Source organism: Saccoglossus kowalevskii, chromosome 4 (assembly GCF_978046115.1).
Source record: "Saccoglossus kowalevskii chromosome 4, keSacKowa6.1, whole genome shotgun sequence".
NCBI lineage: Eukaryota > Metazoa > Hemichordata > Enteropneusta > Harrimaniidae > Saccoglossus > Saccoglossus kowalevskii.
The window spans coordinates 40,079,856-40,095,179 of record NC_140644.1 but is presented as its reverse complement, the minus strand read 5'-3'; the positions used below and the strand labels follow the sequence as shown (position 1 = coordinate 40,095,179).

Genomic DNA, 15,324 nt, shown 5'->3' with positions numbered 1-15,324 from the left:
TGTAATTGACCTGTGAGGGCGCACACCAGAAACAAAATGGAGAACCGCAGAAAGAAGTTAAGTTTAAACCGTAACAGGTAAGCGTGGTATAGGTCTGTATACATTAAAATACATATCGATTATATTGTATACGAAACGTGCCTGTAGACTACAGTACATGATCATGATAGTAAAACATGGGTGATGGCAAATTGTCATTGGCAGTCGATCGAATGAACGTATCATACAAAATATTGGAAGAGAGCAGAATAACCATGGAAGAACAGAATACATAAATAAATTTAAGCCGTACCTACACACGAATTGGTGACGTCACAAAATACATGACCTTCAATCGGGGTCGTTTCCTCGGCATATACGAATTGGTATATACAAATTACAATAAAGATACTTAAGACATTACTCATCACGTGATTACACATAAGGTAAAACAAATCACGTGACAATATAATGATAAAAACGGTAATAAATCCTAGCTTAACAGTTGAACAGAACGATCATATCAGTCGGGTCACGCCAAGGGTCACACACTTTGTTGCAAAATGCCCGTGTGGTTGAAACTGGGTCATGGCGTGACGGTTGAGGCAGACATCATTAAACAATCACAATATCACAATAAAACGGGGAAGTGGTTGCGTATTACGGAGTAGCCAACATGGGAAATAAAAAACGCACAATACAAACGACATGGGTTTGAATCACACTAGATACAAACTCACCAGAACCGACGCAATCAGAAACCAGTCATCATTTTGACTTTCCCGTTCAATTCATCGGTACATTTGAGTAGTTAGAAAAAAGAACACCACTTAATGACCAACGTCGTGGTGTGGTACACAAGCGTACCATCGAGATAAAACAAAATTAGCTTGAAAAGACAGTGGGTTCGAGTCCCGCTCAGAGCTACCTTAAAAACATAAATCAAATAAATGAAATCCCTCAAACCGTAACAAGTAAACTAAAAACATTGCGAAAAAACAATAAACCTCACGAAACTCCACCATGCAATACTGAATGAATGAATAATAAAATAACTCACGTCTTAAACTGGACGACGCGCAATTTGTTCAACAGTTTCCAGATTGTGACAAGAGATAAACAAGACCGAAGTTAAGGTAAGTTTTGTTGTAGTGTCGATGGCGTTCCCTATATTATGAAAACAATTCAGGCAACAGAACAATATCTTCTGTGGTGTTGTGGAATTTATACTGTGTCTGCGGAATTGTTGATTGAGGGTTCAAAGTCAGCAGTTAACATGTTGTTAGAAAGTTTCACAATTAAATCAAATATCCAATGATACCAGTATATTTATTTCATTATTTTAACAACTTGTAATTGTGTGAATTAATCAAACGCGAGTTGCTTACACCAAAATAAGTTTCAAATACTTGTCCACACATTTATTCTCTCAATTTAACAACTTGTAATAGTGTAAAATAATTAAATGACAATTGTCTACACCAAAATAAGTCTAAAATATTTGTCCACACATTTATTTTCACAATTTAACAACTTGTAATGGTGAAAGTTAATTAAACGTGACTTGTCTACACCAAAATAAGTCTCAAATATTAGTCCATACATTTATTCTCTCAATTTAACAACTTGTAATGGTGTAAAATTATTAAATGAAAGTTGTCTACACCAAAATAAGTCTCAAATATTTGTCCATACATTTATTTTCACAATTTAACAACTTGTAATGGTGAAAGTTAATTAAACATGACTTGTCTACACCAAAATAAGTCTCAAATATTTGTCCATACATTTATTCTCTCAATTTAACAACTTGTAATGGTGTAAAATTATTAAACGACAGTTGTCTACACCAAAATACATCTCAAATATTTGTCCACACATTTATTTTCACAATTTAACAACTTGTAATGGTGTAAAATAAGTTGTTTAATCAGTTGACATCGATGCAACTTACCCACAGACAGTGCACAACAGAGTATCATTATTGAGCAATTATTAACAGGAACGTGTCTTGGCATTAGGGTAAGGGTCGGGTCAGATATGGGCAACAGAATTATTAACAGGAACGTGTCTTGGCATTAGGGTTAGGGTCGGGTCAGGTATAGGCAACGGAATTATTAACAGGAACGTGTCTTGGCATTAGGGTTAGGGTCGGGTCAGGTATGGGCAACGGAATTATTAACAGGAACGTGTCTTGGCATTAGGGTTAGGGTCGGGTCAGGTATGGGCAACGCAAATGGCAAACACCCAATTGGCAAAATGTACACTAACGGGTTATGGCACGCATATAGTTTACACAAGTAAAAACACAAAATTGTCAATTTTTTGGGCAATTGTAACTCAATAATAGAAATTTGTTGTATTTTATATATATACACACTATATAGTCTCATCAAATGCAAACACAACCAGTCAATCCATCGTGGTCTTGTGGGTCAGTGATCAAGAGGACCCGAATTCAATTCCCATGTCTTTTCTCGCAAACACTAATTTGCAATAAAGCTAATTTTTGAATGCTAGTGAGAACAGTGCTCCTATAAATAGAACTTAAATCCTCTAACTCTTCCCCCAAAAATAATATATCGCCCCTTTTAGAATGTATTGACCCACAAATTAATGAATATTCATGAGAACAGAAACTGCTACGTCATGAATAAATTAGCATAATTAAAAAAAAAATTGCATAAAGTGTAGGTACGTCTTCTGGACTCCTGCCCTATATCTCAACAGAGATTCGATAACAATAAAGTTATTACTTACATACATTGGTGAGGGGGGGGGGGGGTACACAAACATAAATGCCATTACATCCGGCAATCAATTGAGCCACTGACCATTATCAGAAGACACCAAACTTTTAGCAACGATTTGAGGCAATACAAAGATGAGAGACAGCTAGTCTGTGACCACAGGGAGCCCAGGAACTATGATAAACTGTACGCATGAGGGGGGGGGTATCGGCTGGTATCTAGAGTAAGAAATAGACAAGGGATGAAGGCTCCAGCCAGCTCACATTTTTTAAACACAAAAAAATAGAATGACAAATAAAATTTAAAAAAAATACCAGGTTGAAGAATATTAGTTGCTCTTTCAAATATTGCCAAAGCCCTACCTACATTTTACCGATATCTGCAGAATAAATCAAGAAAACTACACAAATTGACTCTATTTATGAATAATTAACGGTTTGCCTGAATGCACGGCACAGCTGGAAGCGTGGCCTGTTCAGAATTTGTCAAAAACCAATCACAAGACTGGTTACAGTTGAGCGAGGCTAACCGAGTCGTAACCTTGGTGTGGTTCATGACCAGTCTCATGATTGGTTATTGACAAATTGATTTATTCTGCAGATATCGGTTAAATATAGGTAAGGCTTTGGCGAAATTTGAAAAACAACTAATATTCTTCAACCTCGTATTTTTTTTAAGATTTTATTTTTTGTTTTTTTGAGTTTAAAAAATGTGAGCTGGCTGGAGCCTTCATTCCTTGTCTATTTTTTACATTAGATACCAGCTGATACCCCTCCCCCCCGTGCATATAGGGAGTGCGTACTGTTGATTATAGTTCCTGGGATCCCTGTGGAGTGACATGGCCAAGCATAACAAGTGCAATGTCATTGAATTTCCCCTTACTAGCTCCATGAAGGAATCTCCAACAGTTCAATTCCATTGAACTTGGGTTAATTAATAACTAGGACCTTACGGTGTAACTCACTCGGTTTATTCTGTATAGTGGGTAAACATATACAGACCATGCTGCGTCCATCACTGACTCACTAGAGAAAACATGCGCAGTCGTCTAGCTACTTAATATTCATGAGGGCGGATCATAGTTCAACATAACATCTTGTTACAGATGCGACGAGGAGCTCCATTTGAACCCTAGATTTGAACCAACTTTAACATTATGACCGGGATTGGTTTCAACCGACAGCGGCGATCTTGACACTGTTTCAGCATCGGTCGCTGAAACAGCTTGCTGTAACAACAAACTTGCATCGCACAAAGCTTGACATGCTTCCTGAATTTTAGTCACTTTTGCCGAAGGAGACAACACAATATACCTGGTGCAGACGACATTTTCCCCGTATCTATTATAATTAGCTTCGACTAGTTTTGTAAATTCGCTATAAATAATAGTCAGTAGTTAAAATAAAAGTTATGTTTATGCTGTATTAGTACACTGGGATATAAATACAAGATATATTTATGCTACAAACATGTAGTTTCAAACCCATGACAACTACTCGCATGTATTCGTGCCTACGCTAATCTAGGGAGTTTGTTCACCATGCATAAATTATCATAATTAGACAGATAAACATGTCAAATAATGCTAACATAATGCTAACATAATGACAAAATAATGCATAAATGTGAACAAAATGATGAAATAATGTAAAAATGCTAACAAAACAAAAACACAATGATACAATAAAGATAAAATAACTTGAAAATGATGATGAAATAAAGATATAATGAAAACATAATGATAAAAATGTGAACATAATAATGAAATAATGCAAAAATGCTAACAAAATTAAAAAATAATGTGAACATGATAAAATAATATAAAAATGTGAACATAATGATGAAATAATGTAAAAATGCGAACAAAATTTAAAAATAATGTGAACATAATGATAAAATAATATAAAAATGTGAACATAATGATGAAATAATGTAAAAATGTGAACATAATGATGAAATAATGTAAAAATGCAAACAAAATTAAAAAATAATGTGAACATAATGATAAAATAATAAAATAATAAAATGTGAACATAATGATAAAATAATATAAAAATGTGAACATAATGATGAAATAATGTAAAAATGTGAACATAATTAAAAAATAATGTGAAAATAATGATAATATAAAATTGTGAACATAATGTAAAAATGCTAGCACAATTAAAAAATAATGAAAAAATAATGGTATAATAAAATAAAAATGTGAATATAATGATAAAATGATTAAAAAAAGCTAACAAAATGAAAAAAAGAATGTGAACATAATAGTAACATGCTAAGAGAAATGTTTTTGGCACTGATCTCATCCATACATGTCAGTCATAATCAGATCTATGTTGGACGACTGGTATCCATCTGTTTTTTACTCCTGAGTGTGAAGCACACAATGGGAGTCTTTGCAGTTAGTCGTTGTGTCTGTCCATTCCACTGATATCTCAAGAACCACATGTTGATTTTTGATTAAATTTGATGCATAGATACTCTGGGCTAATGAGCAAATTTGATCAGGTTTTGGTAGAAATGCCATGCATATTAATCACCTAATTTGCATGATAATTACCTAATTTTTAGCTGTTCCATGACTTTTCCTGTAATGTCTGAAGAGCCACTCATTGGATTTTGATGAAATTTGGTACATAGATGCTCTGGACTAATGCACAAATTTGATTAGTTTGGGGTAAAAATTTGTGCATATTAATGACTTAATTTGCATAATAATTTTCAGCTCTAACACTGATATTTCAAGTACTAATCATTTCATTTCAATGAAAATTTGTTTTATGATTGGATCCAAATTCACTATTGAATAAATATAAAAAAATGTACATAAATCATTTAGTGTAACATAGCAAGATTTCCTCCTGAGATGCATAATAGATTATTACTATATGGATGTGAGTAAAAGTTATTTATTCTCTAAGATGCAATGTATGTTCACTTTGTACACATTCATGTTTGACTTATGCTTTACTTATTAAATTATAAAGTTAATTGTAAAGACTGTCTTAATTTCCCATCATGAAAACAGAGTTTGTACGCTTATGAATCAGGATGTCACTGCAGTACCATAATACCAATTTTTATTATGATATAAATCATTATTTACAAAAATAAAAACATGTAAATTTGGGATACCCTCAAATGATGAAATCATTTGAAAACCTTCTTGTATTGGATGTTTGTATTGCAGAGGAAAGAATAAAAAGCAGGAATCAAAGGATGTCTTCATTTTGGAACCATCTACAATAGTGAGCTATCGTGACTGTGAACGTGATGAGACTAATAAGACTGTGAATGTAGCTGAGAATAAATCATCACTCTGTGAGATAAGAGATAAAGATACATCATCCACAGAAGGGCTTTTATCAACATTGAATTGGTTAGACAAATCTGAAATTGTAAATTGGTCTGAAATTCCAAATGAAATGGAATGTGCTGAAAAACAGGTAGCAGTAGTCATGATTGTGTTACCATAGTAATGTGTTCGACCTAATTTCTTTCTAATAGTATATGCTGCGGGTAAATAACGATTCACACCTCTTGAACAATATACTCATCCATATCATTAACACTGCTCAGAACACACAGCTGCACACAAAATGTAACTGTGCACAGTGAAGGAAATGTTTGTTGTTTGATATTATAAAACAGAAAAATCAGAATTCAACTTGAACTATCAAACTATCTAAAACTTGGGTTTAACAATTTTACTATTAATGATTGATCAGGAAATTGGGGCAAATTGTGTAGCCATGCAAGTCAATGAAGCAACCGTCCCACATTTCGATATACCTGTAACAATATTATAAGATCAAGCAGTTCACACCTCAATCAATTGCTCTCTCCAGACCAATCTATTGAAAGACTGCATACATGTTCTATGTTGCAGGAAATCCAAGACTTGCCAATTGAAGAAAACTGGGTTCCAATACCAAAAGGATGCATACATTGCATGATGAACCGAAAAGTGCAGTGGGATCCATGGGAAAACTGGGATACACAGGAAGCAATCAAGGATTGTTGTAATATGCAGAATAAAGCAGTGGTGTATACAAGGAAACTTACATCACAGAGTGAGAGTAAATCTAATACCTGCCTGAAAAAATCTATGACTACTGGAACAAGAATGCTACAGAATATAAATGAACAAGTACACAACATTCTGCCAATAAAAAAAATTAGAACAACATCAACTGATAATGAAAACAATGATGACGTCGTGGTAAAATATGATGAAGAAATGAAAACAAAACGTAGCACTTTTGATAAAATTTCCACACCAAGTCAGAAGCAAAAAAAACCTCTCTTTAAGAGTAAACCAAATAAAGGCTTGAATGCTAGTAGCTGTTATACTGGAGCTATCACTCAGTATATGATGAAAGGGAGCAAGAAACACAAAGATAATATACCAGAAGATGACAAGAATCCGTCACAAAATACAGGTTCACAAGATGCTTTGAAATGCTGTCCACTTTGTACAATTGATTTTGAACCTGGGTGAGTATGGGAATGAGTGTTGTGAGTATTGTATGATAGATTAGGAGTTAAAGGGGAACTTGCCAAATCCAGGGATTGCACCAATGAATCATTGGACACTATTGATTATGTTGTTTACAATGTTAATCCATCTTTTGTTATCCATTGTAATATTAATCCAGAAAGTAAATTTGTTGTGAGATTAGGCTTAAATGAAGATGCCTGGCTCTTTATGTTATATTGTGTAATGGATTGTGAATTTATTAGGACGAGTAATGTGAGTTAAGGTGAGTATTGTACAAAAGATTTTGAGTTTAATGTGGTGAGTAGTGTGAGTTGAGGTGAATATTGTATTATAGATTGTGAGTAAGGCATATTGTGTAATGAATTATGAGTTTAATATGGTGAGTAGTGTGAGTTAGGGTGGGTATTGTATTATTATAGATTGTGAGTAAGGCATATTGTGTAATGAATTATGAGTTTAATATGGTGAGTAGTGCGAGTTAGGGTGGGTATTGTATTATTATAGATTGTGAGTAAGGCATATTGTGTAATGAATTATGAGTTTAATATGGTGAGTAGAGCGAGTTAGGGTGGGTATTGTATTATTATAGATTGTGAGTAAGGCATATTGTGTAATGGATTTTGAGTTTAATATGGTGAGTAGTGTGAGTTGAGGTGAATATTGTATTATTATAGATTGTGAATAAGGCATATTGTGTAATGAATTATGAGTTTAATATGGTGAGTAGTGCGAGTTAGGGTGGGTATTGTATTATAGATTGTGAGTATGGCATACTGTGTAATTGATTATGAGTTTAATATGGTGAGTAGTGCGAGTTAGGGTGGGTATTGTATTATTATAGATTGTGAGTAAGGCATATTGTGTAATGGATTTTGAGTTTAATATGGTGAGTAGTGTGAGTTGAGGTGAATATTGTATTATTATAGATTGTGAGTAAGGCATATTGTGTAATGAATTATGAGTTTAATATGGTGAGTAGTGCGAGTTAGGGTGGGTATTGTATTATTATAGATTGTGAGTAAGGCATATTGTGTAATGGATTTTGAGTTTAATATGGTGAGTAGTGCGAGTTAGGGTGGGTATTGTATTATAGATTGTGAGTATGGCATACTGTGTAATTGATTATGAGTTTAATATGGTGAGTAGTGCGAGTTAGGTCGGGTATTGTATTATAGATTGTGAGTAAGGCATATTGTGTAATGGATTTTGAGTTTAATATGGTGAGTAGTGCGAGTTAGGGTGGGTATTGTATTATAGATTGTGAGTATGGCATACTGTGTAATTGATTATGAGTTTAATATGGTGAGTAGTGCGAGTTAGGGTGGATATTGTATTATTATAGATTGTGAATAAGGCATATTGTGTAATGGATTTTGAGTTTAATATGGTGAGTAGTGCGAGTTATGGTGGGTAATGTATTATAGATTGTGAGTATGGCATACTGTGTAATTGATTATGAGTTTAATATGGTGAGTAGTGCGAGTTAGGGTGGATATTGTATTATTATAGATTGTGAATAAGGCATATTGTGTAATGGATTTTGAGTTTAATATGGTGAGTAGTGTGAGTTAGGGTGGGTATTGTATTATAGATTGTGAGTATGGCATACTGTGTAATTGATTATGAGTTTAATATGGTGAGTAGTGCGAGTTAGGGTGGATATTGTATTATTATAGATTGTGAGTAAGGCATATTGTGTAATGGATTTTGAGTTTAATATGGTGAGTAGTGCGAGTTAGGGTGGGTATTGTATTATAGATTGTGAGTATGGCAAACTGTGTAATTGATTATGAGTTTAATATGGTGAGTAGTGCGAGTTAGGGTGGGTATTGTATTATTATAGATTGTGAGTATGGCATACTGTGTAATTGATTATGAGTTTAATATGGTGAGTAGTGCGAGTTAGGGTGGGTATTGTATTATAGATTGTGAGTATGGCATACTGTGTAATTGATTATGAGTTTAATATGGTGAGTAGTGCGAGTTAGGGTGGATATTGTATTATTATAGATTGTGAGTAAGGCATATTGTGTAATGGATTTTGAGTTTAATATGGTGAGTAGTGCGAGTTAGGGTGGGTATTGTATCATAGATTGTGAGTATGGCAAACTGTGTAATTGATTATGAGTTTAATATGGTGAGTAGTGTGAGTTAGGGTGGGTATTGTATTATTATAGATTGTGAGTATGGCATACTGTGTAATTGATTATGAGTTTAATATGGTGAGTAGTGCGAGTTAGGGTGGGTATTGTATTATTATAGATTGTGAGTATGGCATACTGTGTAATTGATTATGAGTTTAATATGGTGAGTAGTGCGAGTTAGGGTGGGTATTGTATTATTATAGATTGTGAGTAAGGCATATTGTGTAATGGATTATGAGTTTAATATGGTGAGTAGTATTGTCACAGTCTCAGAGGGACTGTGGTATTGTATTATAAATTGCGAGTTTACAGCAATTCCAGGCTCTGATTTGACGCTGAAGTAGTGCTAGATGTTGATGACCTACTACAATAGGTTACACACTTTGTTTTCAAATTTACAGAAGTTGTAACTAGAAATATAAACATCGGCTGCAAATCAGAGGAATGATTGGCAGATATTGCCCATAATGTTTTCTATTTTTGCTACAAAGTCAGGTACATCTAGACTTTGAGGCGCGTCTGTCTTTCATTCACTGTCAGTCATCGTGGCGATTGCGTGTCTACACATCGGCATTTGTCCAAGTTGTTTAAGGTAGCGGGACTATTATTTGCATACTTTTTTTCATCTTCTAATTGGGAGCAAACGACTACAAATAGACCCAGGAAAGTATATATTTTTGGAATCGCCAGACTTCAAGCTTTTCAAAGGTGTGTTTGTCATGCCCGTATCTGCATTCTACGGTGAGTTACTTAATCAAAAGTGAAAAATTACTTTTTTTGTAAAAAAAATAATTACGCATTTATGCTGGTGATAATAAGTTTTGTTTTCGTTTTTCCTAGTTGTTCAATAGTCTGGTAAATTGAATGTGTCTGATCAGTTTTATTCAAGCAACGCATTTTGAAAAATAGTGTCCTGAATTATAATTTCTGTTTTAGTCGCATTGACCGCAACTCAAACCACAACACATTGGTAAATAATCCATGAAATAGTTTGTCTGGACACATTCAAGTTCCTCTCATTGTCACCTTAAAGCTGTGAAAATTTGGTGTTAATCCAACGACAATAAGTATAGGTTATTTTTTGTTAAAGACCTTGTATTTTGAAAAACATAAACTCCTAGAAAATGTCGATGAAGTCACAGCAAAGATTTTCAAGCTTGTTTATCTGCACAAGCGATTTTTTTTACATCAAGGTCTGTTTTAACATGTGTAGGGACATCCAAATGTGTAAGGCTATTGGAAACCAACAAAATTAAAGGAATGGGATAGCTATAGTTCGATAAAACGGCAGATGAAAACACTAAAATCAATGATTTTTTTCAGTGACTGTGTGACCTTGTGTCTGACACATTCATATGCAAATGACTAATCTGTGAAATAAACAGGGGCAGAGACAAACCACTCAAATGTTTGGAAACACTCATTGTGTGTCAGATAGCTACTGATAACACATCCTAACGTTGCTTTGTCTTGAGTTAATCTTTGAAACTTATAGGCACACAAATTAATTAAACCTGTGTTGATTTTAGAAAACACTACTGAAGCTGCCTTGCTTTCCTTCAGAAAATCTACATTTTAACTAACTTACATGACATTCTAGGTTACGTTGAGTTTGTCAGATGAAAATTTATAGTGCATTTCATCAATTAATAAATAAATGTGAAAATCGGAATTTTCAACACAAATAATAGTCTCGCTACCTTAAGCACCACGATGGAGAAGCAAGGAGTCAAAAAAACAGTTGAAGTGAGAACAAGAGTTCGATTTGTATTTTCGTGGACTGTCATTTGCTGAGATTGGAGATCGAAATGGTGTTTCAAATCAGACAGCTTATAATATCGTCAAACGGTTTGTTACCACCGAGGAGGGGGTCGATCCGTGGTACATCATGGCCATTCCAGAATTAAATAAATACATCATTAGTATATTAGGCCTATTTTATATGATATTTCAATCGTGTGCATGCGACGCAAAACTTAATATATTGCCAAATATTTTGATTTCAATTATTTCCATGACATAGCAAATTCAGTATTTTTTGGCAAATTTTTAATTCATTATCATTATCAGTATCAGTGTGTTTAAATTTCTGCGAATTAACATTATGGCACTTTACGTCTGTCAAATAACGGCCAAATAAATACGTGGAATCATTAATTACTAAGGATCTAGTGTAAAATTGAAAATTTCTCCAAATAAACAAATGTCCAATTCGGGAACAGGATAATAGTATATTTGGTTATTGATGAAATAGTAGGGCGCCACCAGACGGTCTGGCTTAGCAAGTGCGTTGTGTTTCTCTCATGAATTTGATGCGATTGTGCACAAAGGAAGCCGCTCATCCCGCCATTGGATGGCGGCACATCGTGTATGTGGTGTTTACAAAGGATGTGCAGATGATCTGTGGTTCATCGTGACCAATAATAAAATGATTGGTTGTCCAACTGTGGGCATCTCTTTTATTTCTGTGCAACACCAAAGTCCCGTCATTTATTTCTCATGGTTGTATCGTGTATTCTAAATTTGGTTTACTATGTTGGTAAAACCACGCAAATTCATTTCATTTTAAAAATTCATGCAAAATACACATTCAATTAGGTTAGTTGGCCATCAAGTACCATCCTATGATGATGGCACCCAATTCATATATTACCAATACCATAGTACAGAGTTATGTAAACAACGAGTCAAAAATAAGAATAATATACTAATATTTTAGTTAATTAATTGTAAGGATGAGATAACATTGTGAAATGGCCACGATGTACGGGGTCACCAAGAGTATCCTGCCAGTAAAACTGACAACATTATAGACTATGTCGAATATTATAAAACATTGCGACAGCGCATTTACTGACGGGAAATTCAACAAAAATTACTTGTGTACGACGGCAACTTTCCCCGGACGTGTGATCGTGTGATGCCAGTGATAAGCATTTGAACGCGATTATTTGGTGGCACATCAACCTTTTGGTTCTCATCGTCGAGAACTATTAATCGAATAACATCCATTCTACTTCATGTATTCAATTTCATTATTGATATACTGGATGAAGTCTTCATAGGATGCAAGCAGCTTTCAGTTATATATATCAGCGTGATACAGATATTACCATAGTAGGAATAATGCACTTTGATCAATAAGTCTGTCATAATCAGTCGTTCTTTACAGTGCCACCACTTTATGCGCCCCTCTCACCGAAATAACATGTGACGCAAATTGAAGTACGAAACTAAGTTGAGAGCCTTGATCATTTATTGGAGGAGAAATTCAAAACTAATGTACCACCACTTTTATGGGCGGGGCTTTCTTCCGGTGCGCTTCAAATTGCAGACTTCTGTAAATTTGAAAACAAAGTGTGTAACCTATTGTAGTAAGTTATCAACATCTAGCACTACTTCAGCATCAAATCAGTGCCTGGAATTGCTGTAATATAGGGAGTATTGTATGATAGATGGTAAATTGTGTGATGGATTGTGAGTAAAGTATATTGTGTAAAATACTTTATTTTAGCTGAAATTAATTTTCGCTGAAAAGACTTTTTGGGTGTTTTGTATTGAATTTATAAGTTGAATGTAAAATATAGGAAAAAAGGTATTTTAGCTGGAATTTATTTTGACTGAATCATTCATTCATTAATTCCAAGCAAAAATAGTATTTCACAGTATTACATGATAGTTTGCAAGTTAAGGTGAGTTTTGGTGGTCCAGAAACCTTTTCGTCAGGCTTTATGGGAATTGCTACAAAATGCCCTTTTTTCAGCCAGTTTCTTCTAACATATTTCACGAAAAAAGGTGATAATTTGTTTAAATAATTGTGCAACTCTTTTGAAAAAAATGTTGTACATTGGTTATTTTATAGGCCTGTGAATGACCTTAACACTAACATTATCTGTTATTGTTTTCACAGAATGAGTTCTGTAGATATTGATGGTCATATTGCAGCATGTTTAGCAGCCACCAATGCCGATGTCGTCTGGTAGCACCCACCAATGCCGATGTCGTCTGGTAGCACCCACCAATGCCGATGTCATTTGGTAGCAGCCACCAATGCCGATGTCGTCTGGTAGCACCCACCAATGCCGATGTCATTTGGTAGCAGCCACCAATGCCAATGTCGTCTGGTAGCACCCACCAATGCTGATGTCATTTGGTAGCAGCCACCAATGCCGATGTCGTCTGGTAGCACCCACCAATGCCGATGTCGTCTGGTAGCACCCACCAATGCCAATGTCGTCTGGTAGCAGCCACCAATGCCGATGTACTCTAGTAGCAGCCACTAATGCTGATGTCGTCTGGTAGCACCCACCAATGCCGATGTCATCTGGTAGCACCCACCAATGCTGATGTCGTCTGGTAGCACCCATCAATGCCAATGTCGCTAGTAGCACCCATTAATGCTGATGTAGTCTGGTAGCACCCACCAATGCCAATGTCGTCTGGTAGCACCCACCAATGCTGATGTGGTCTGGTAGCACCCACCAATGCCGATGTCATCTGGTAGCACCCACCAATGCCAATGTCGCTAGTAGCACCCATTAATGCTGATGTCGTCTGGTAGCACCCACCAATGCCAATGTCATCAGGTAGCACCCACCAATGCCAATGTCGTCTGGTAGCACCCACCAATGCTGATGTAGTCTGGTAGCACCCACCAATGCCGATGTCATTTGGTAGCACCCACCAATGCCGATATCGTCTGGTAGCACCCACCAATGCTGATGTCGTCTGGTAGCACACATCAATGCCGATGTCCTCTGGTAGCACCCACCAATGCCGATGTCGTCTGCTAGCAGCCACCAATGATGATGTCTGGTAGCACCCACCAATGCCATCTGGTAGCGCCCTCTAGTGCTGGTCATGATACTGAGGGTTGTCATGTAAACTAAGAATTTTACTTTACCTAATGGATGCTGGTTTGCCTAGTATACATGCTTGCTGGTGGGCTTAAAGTGCCTGTGCAATGCCCACCCGCACGTTTCCCATTTTAGATCTGTGTCCCACTGAAATGGGCAGTTATTGATTTTTTTGCTGAAAATGATTACTCGTATCCAGGTAAATTTGGGATATTACTCGTGTTGTAGCCACACCCACCTATCCTGAAACGGTCGATTGTTTCCGGATTGAGACGCCCAGCAAGTGTTTCAAATGAGTTGACATTTTTGCGATCCTGAATATCGTTTTATAGAAACCAATTAGTCCCTGTTAAGTAAAAGGTAGCAATAATTTTGACAGTGACACGAAAACGAAGCGACGGACAAACAGGAAATTACACAGCCCTTACACACTGCTAATTGTTTTCATTTTCGAAGGCTAAAAGTTTGGTGATTGGTGTTGAATGTTGAATTCACACCTCTGTTCTTTTTTTACCTCCATGCTTGCAGCTTGATCTGCGTAATAATTTATGAAATAAGAATCTGGGCTTGGTCAATGTGTTTCCACCAAATAAAGTTTTAATATGATATAATTATGACAATCACGCCATGGATCACGCTAACTCGAATCCACTCTGAATTTATCTGTATGTGTGTCGATCTTGATTATTTTTGTTATCCAATTAAACGCCGCTTTTAACGCACTTGCCCTTGTCGTGACCCGACGCGTTCACCTATTTCAACAAAATGTCAATTTATTTCCACGCTGCTGTCATTTATTTAGTAACTGTGATTTGTCGTTTGCCGATTTTTATTTTTTTAATTATTTTATAATGATCACTATAGTCTAATGTTTAGAATGTCAAAATATGTTCTCTTTTATTTTAATTTTGAAAGTTTTACTCAGACGATCGATGAAATAAAACAGTGTAGTGACGTGCCTAGTAACCTGCTAAATAATGAGATAATTCCGACGTCAAATCCTATTTTGTCCAGCGACAGTGTACAAACGTGCGCCGGTGTTGGTGACGATCACGATGACCAGCTACACCAGAACGAACATATTTCGCATC

The 15,324-nt window shown here is 35.6% G+C and overlaps 1 protein-coding gene across 1 annotated transcript; it reads left to right on the top strand.

Moving 5' to 3' along the window:
• Positions 1-9: 9 nt before the first annotated feature.
• LOC102808493 (uncharacterized) lies at positions 10-13,360 on the top strand. Its single transcript, XM_085498426.1, has 4 exons — positions 10-77; positions 5,923-6,178; positions 6,622-7,229; positions 13,288-13,360. The coding sequence occupies exons 1-4, from the start codon at positions 37-39 to the stop codon at positions 13,358-13,360; spliced, it is 978 nt and encodes a 325-aa protein (XP_085354552.1). The 5' UTR covers positions 10-36.
• Positions 13,361-15,324: the final 1,964 nt, after the last annotated feature.

Excerpts from the sequence above, each read along its gene's own strand:
- LOC102808493 (XM_085498426.1), top strand. The coding sequence starts at position 37 with ATGGAGAACCGCAGAAAGAAGTTAAGTTTAAACCGTAACAG. Across the intron at positions 78-5,922 it reads TTAAGTTTAAACCGTAACAG|AGGAAAGAATAAAAAGCAGG; the intron begins GTAAGCGTGGTA and ends TTTGTATTGCAG. Across the intron at positions 7,230-13,287 it reads ACAATTGATTTTGAACCTGG|AATGAGTTCTGTAGATATTG; the intron begins GTGAGTATGGGA and ends TTGTTTTCACAG.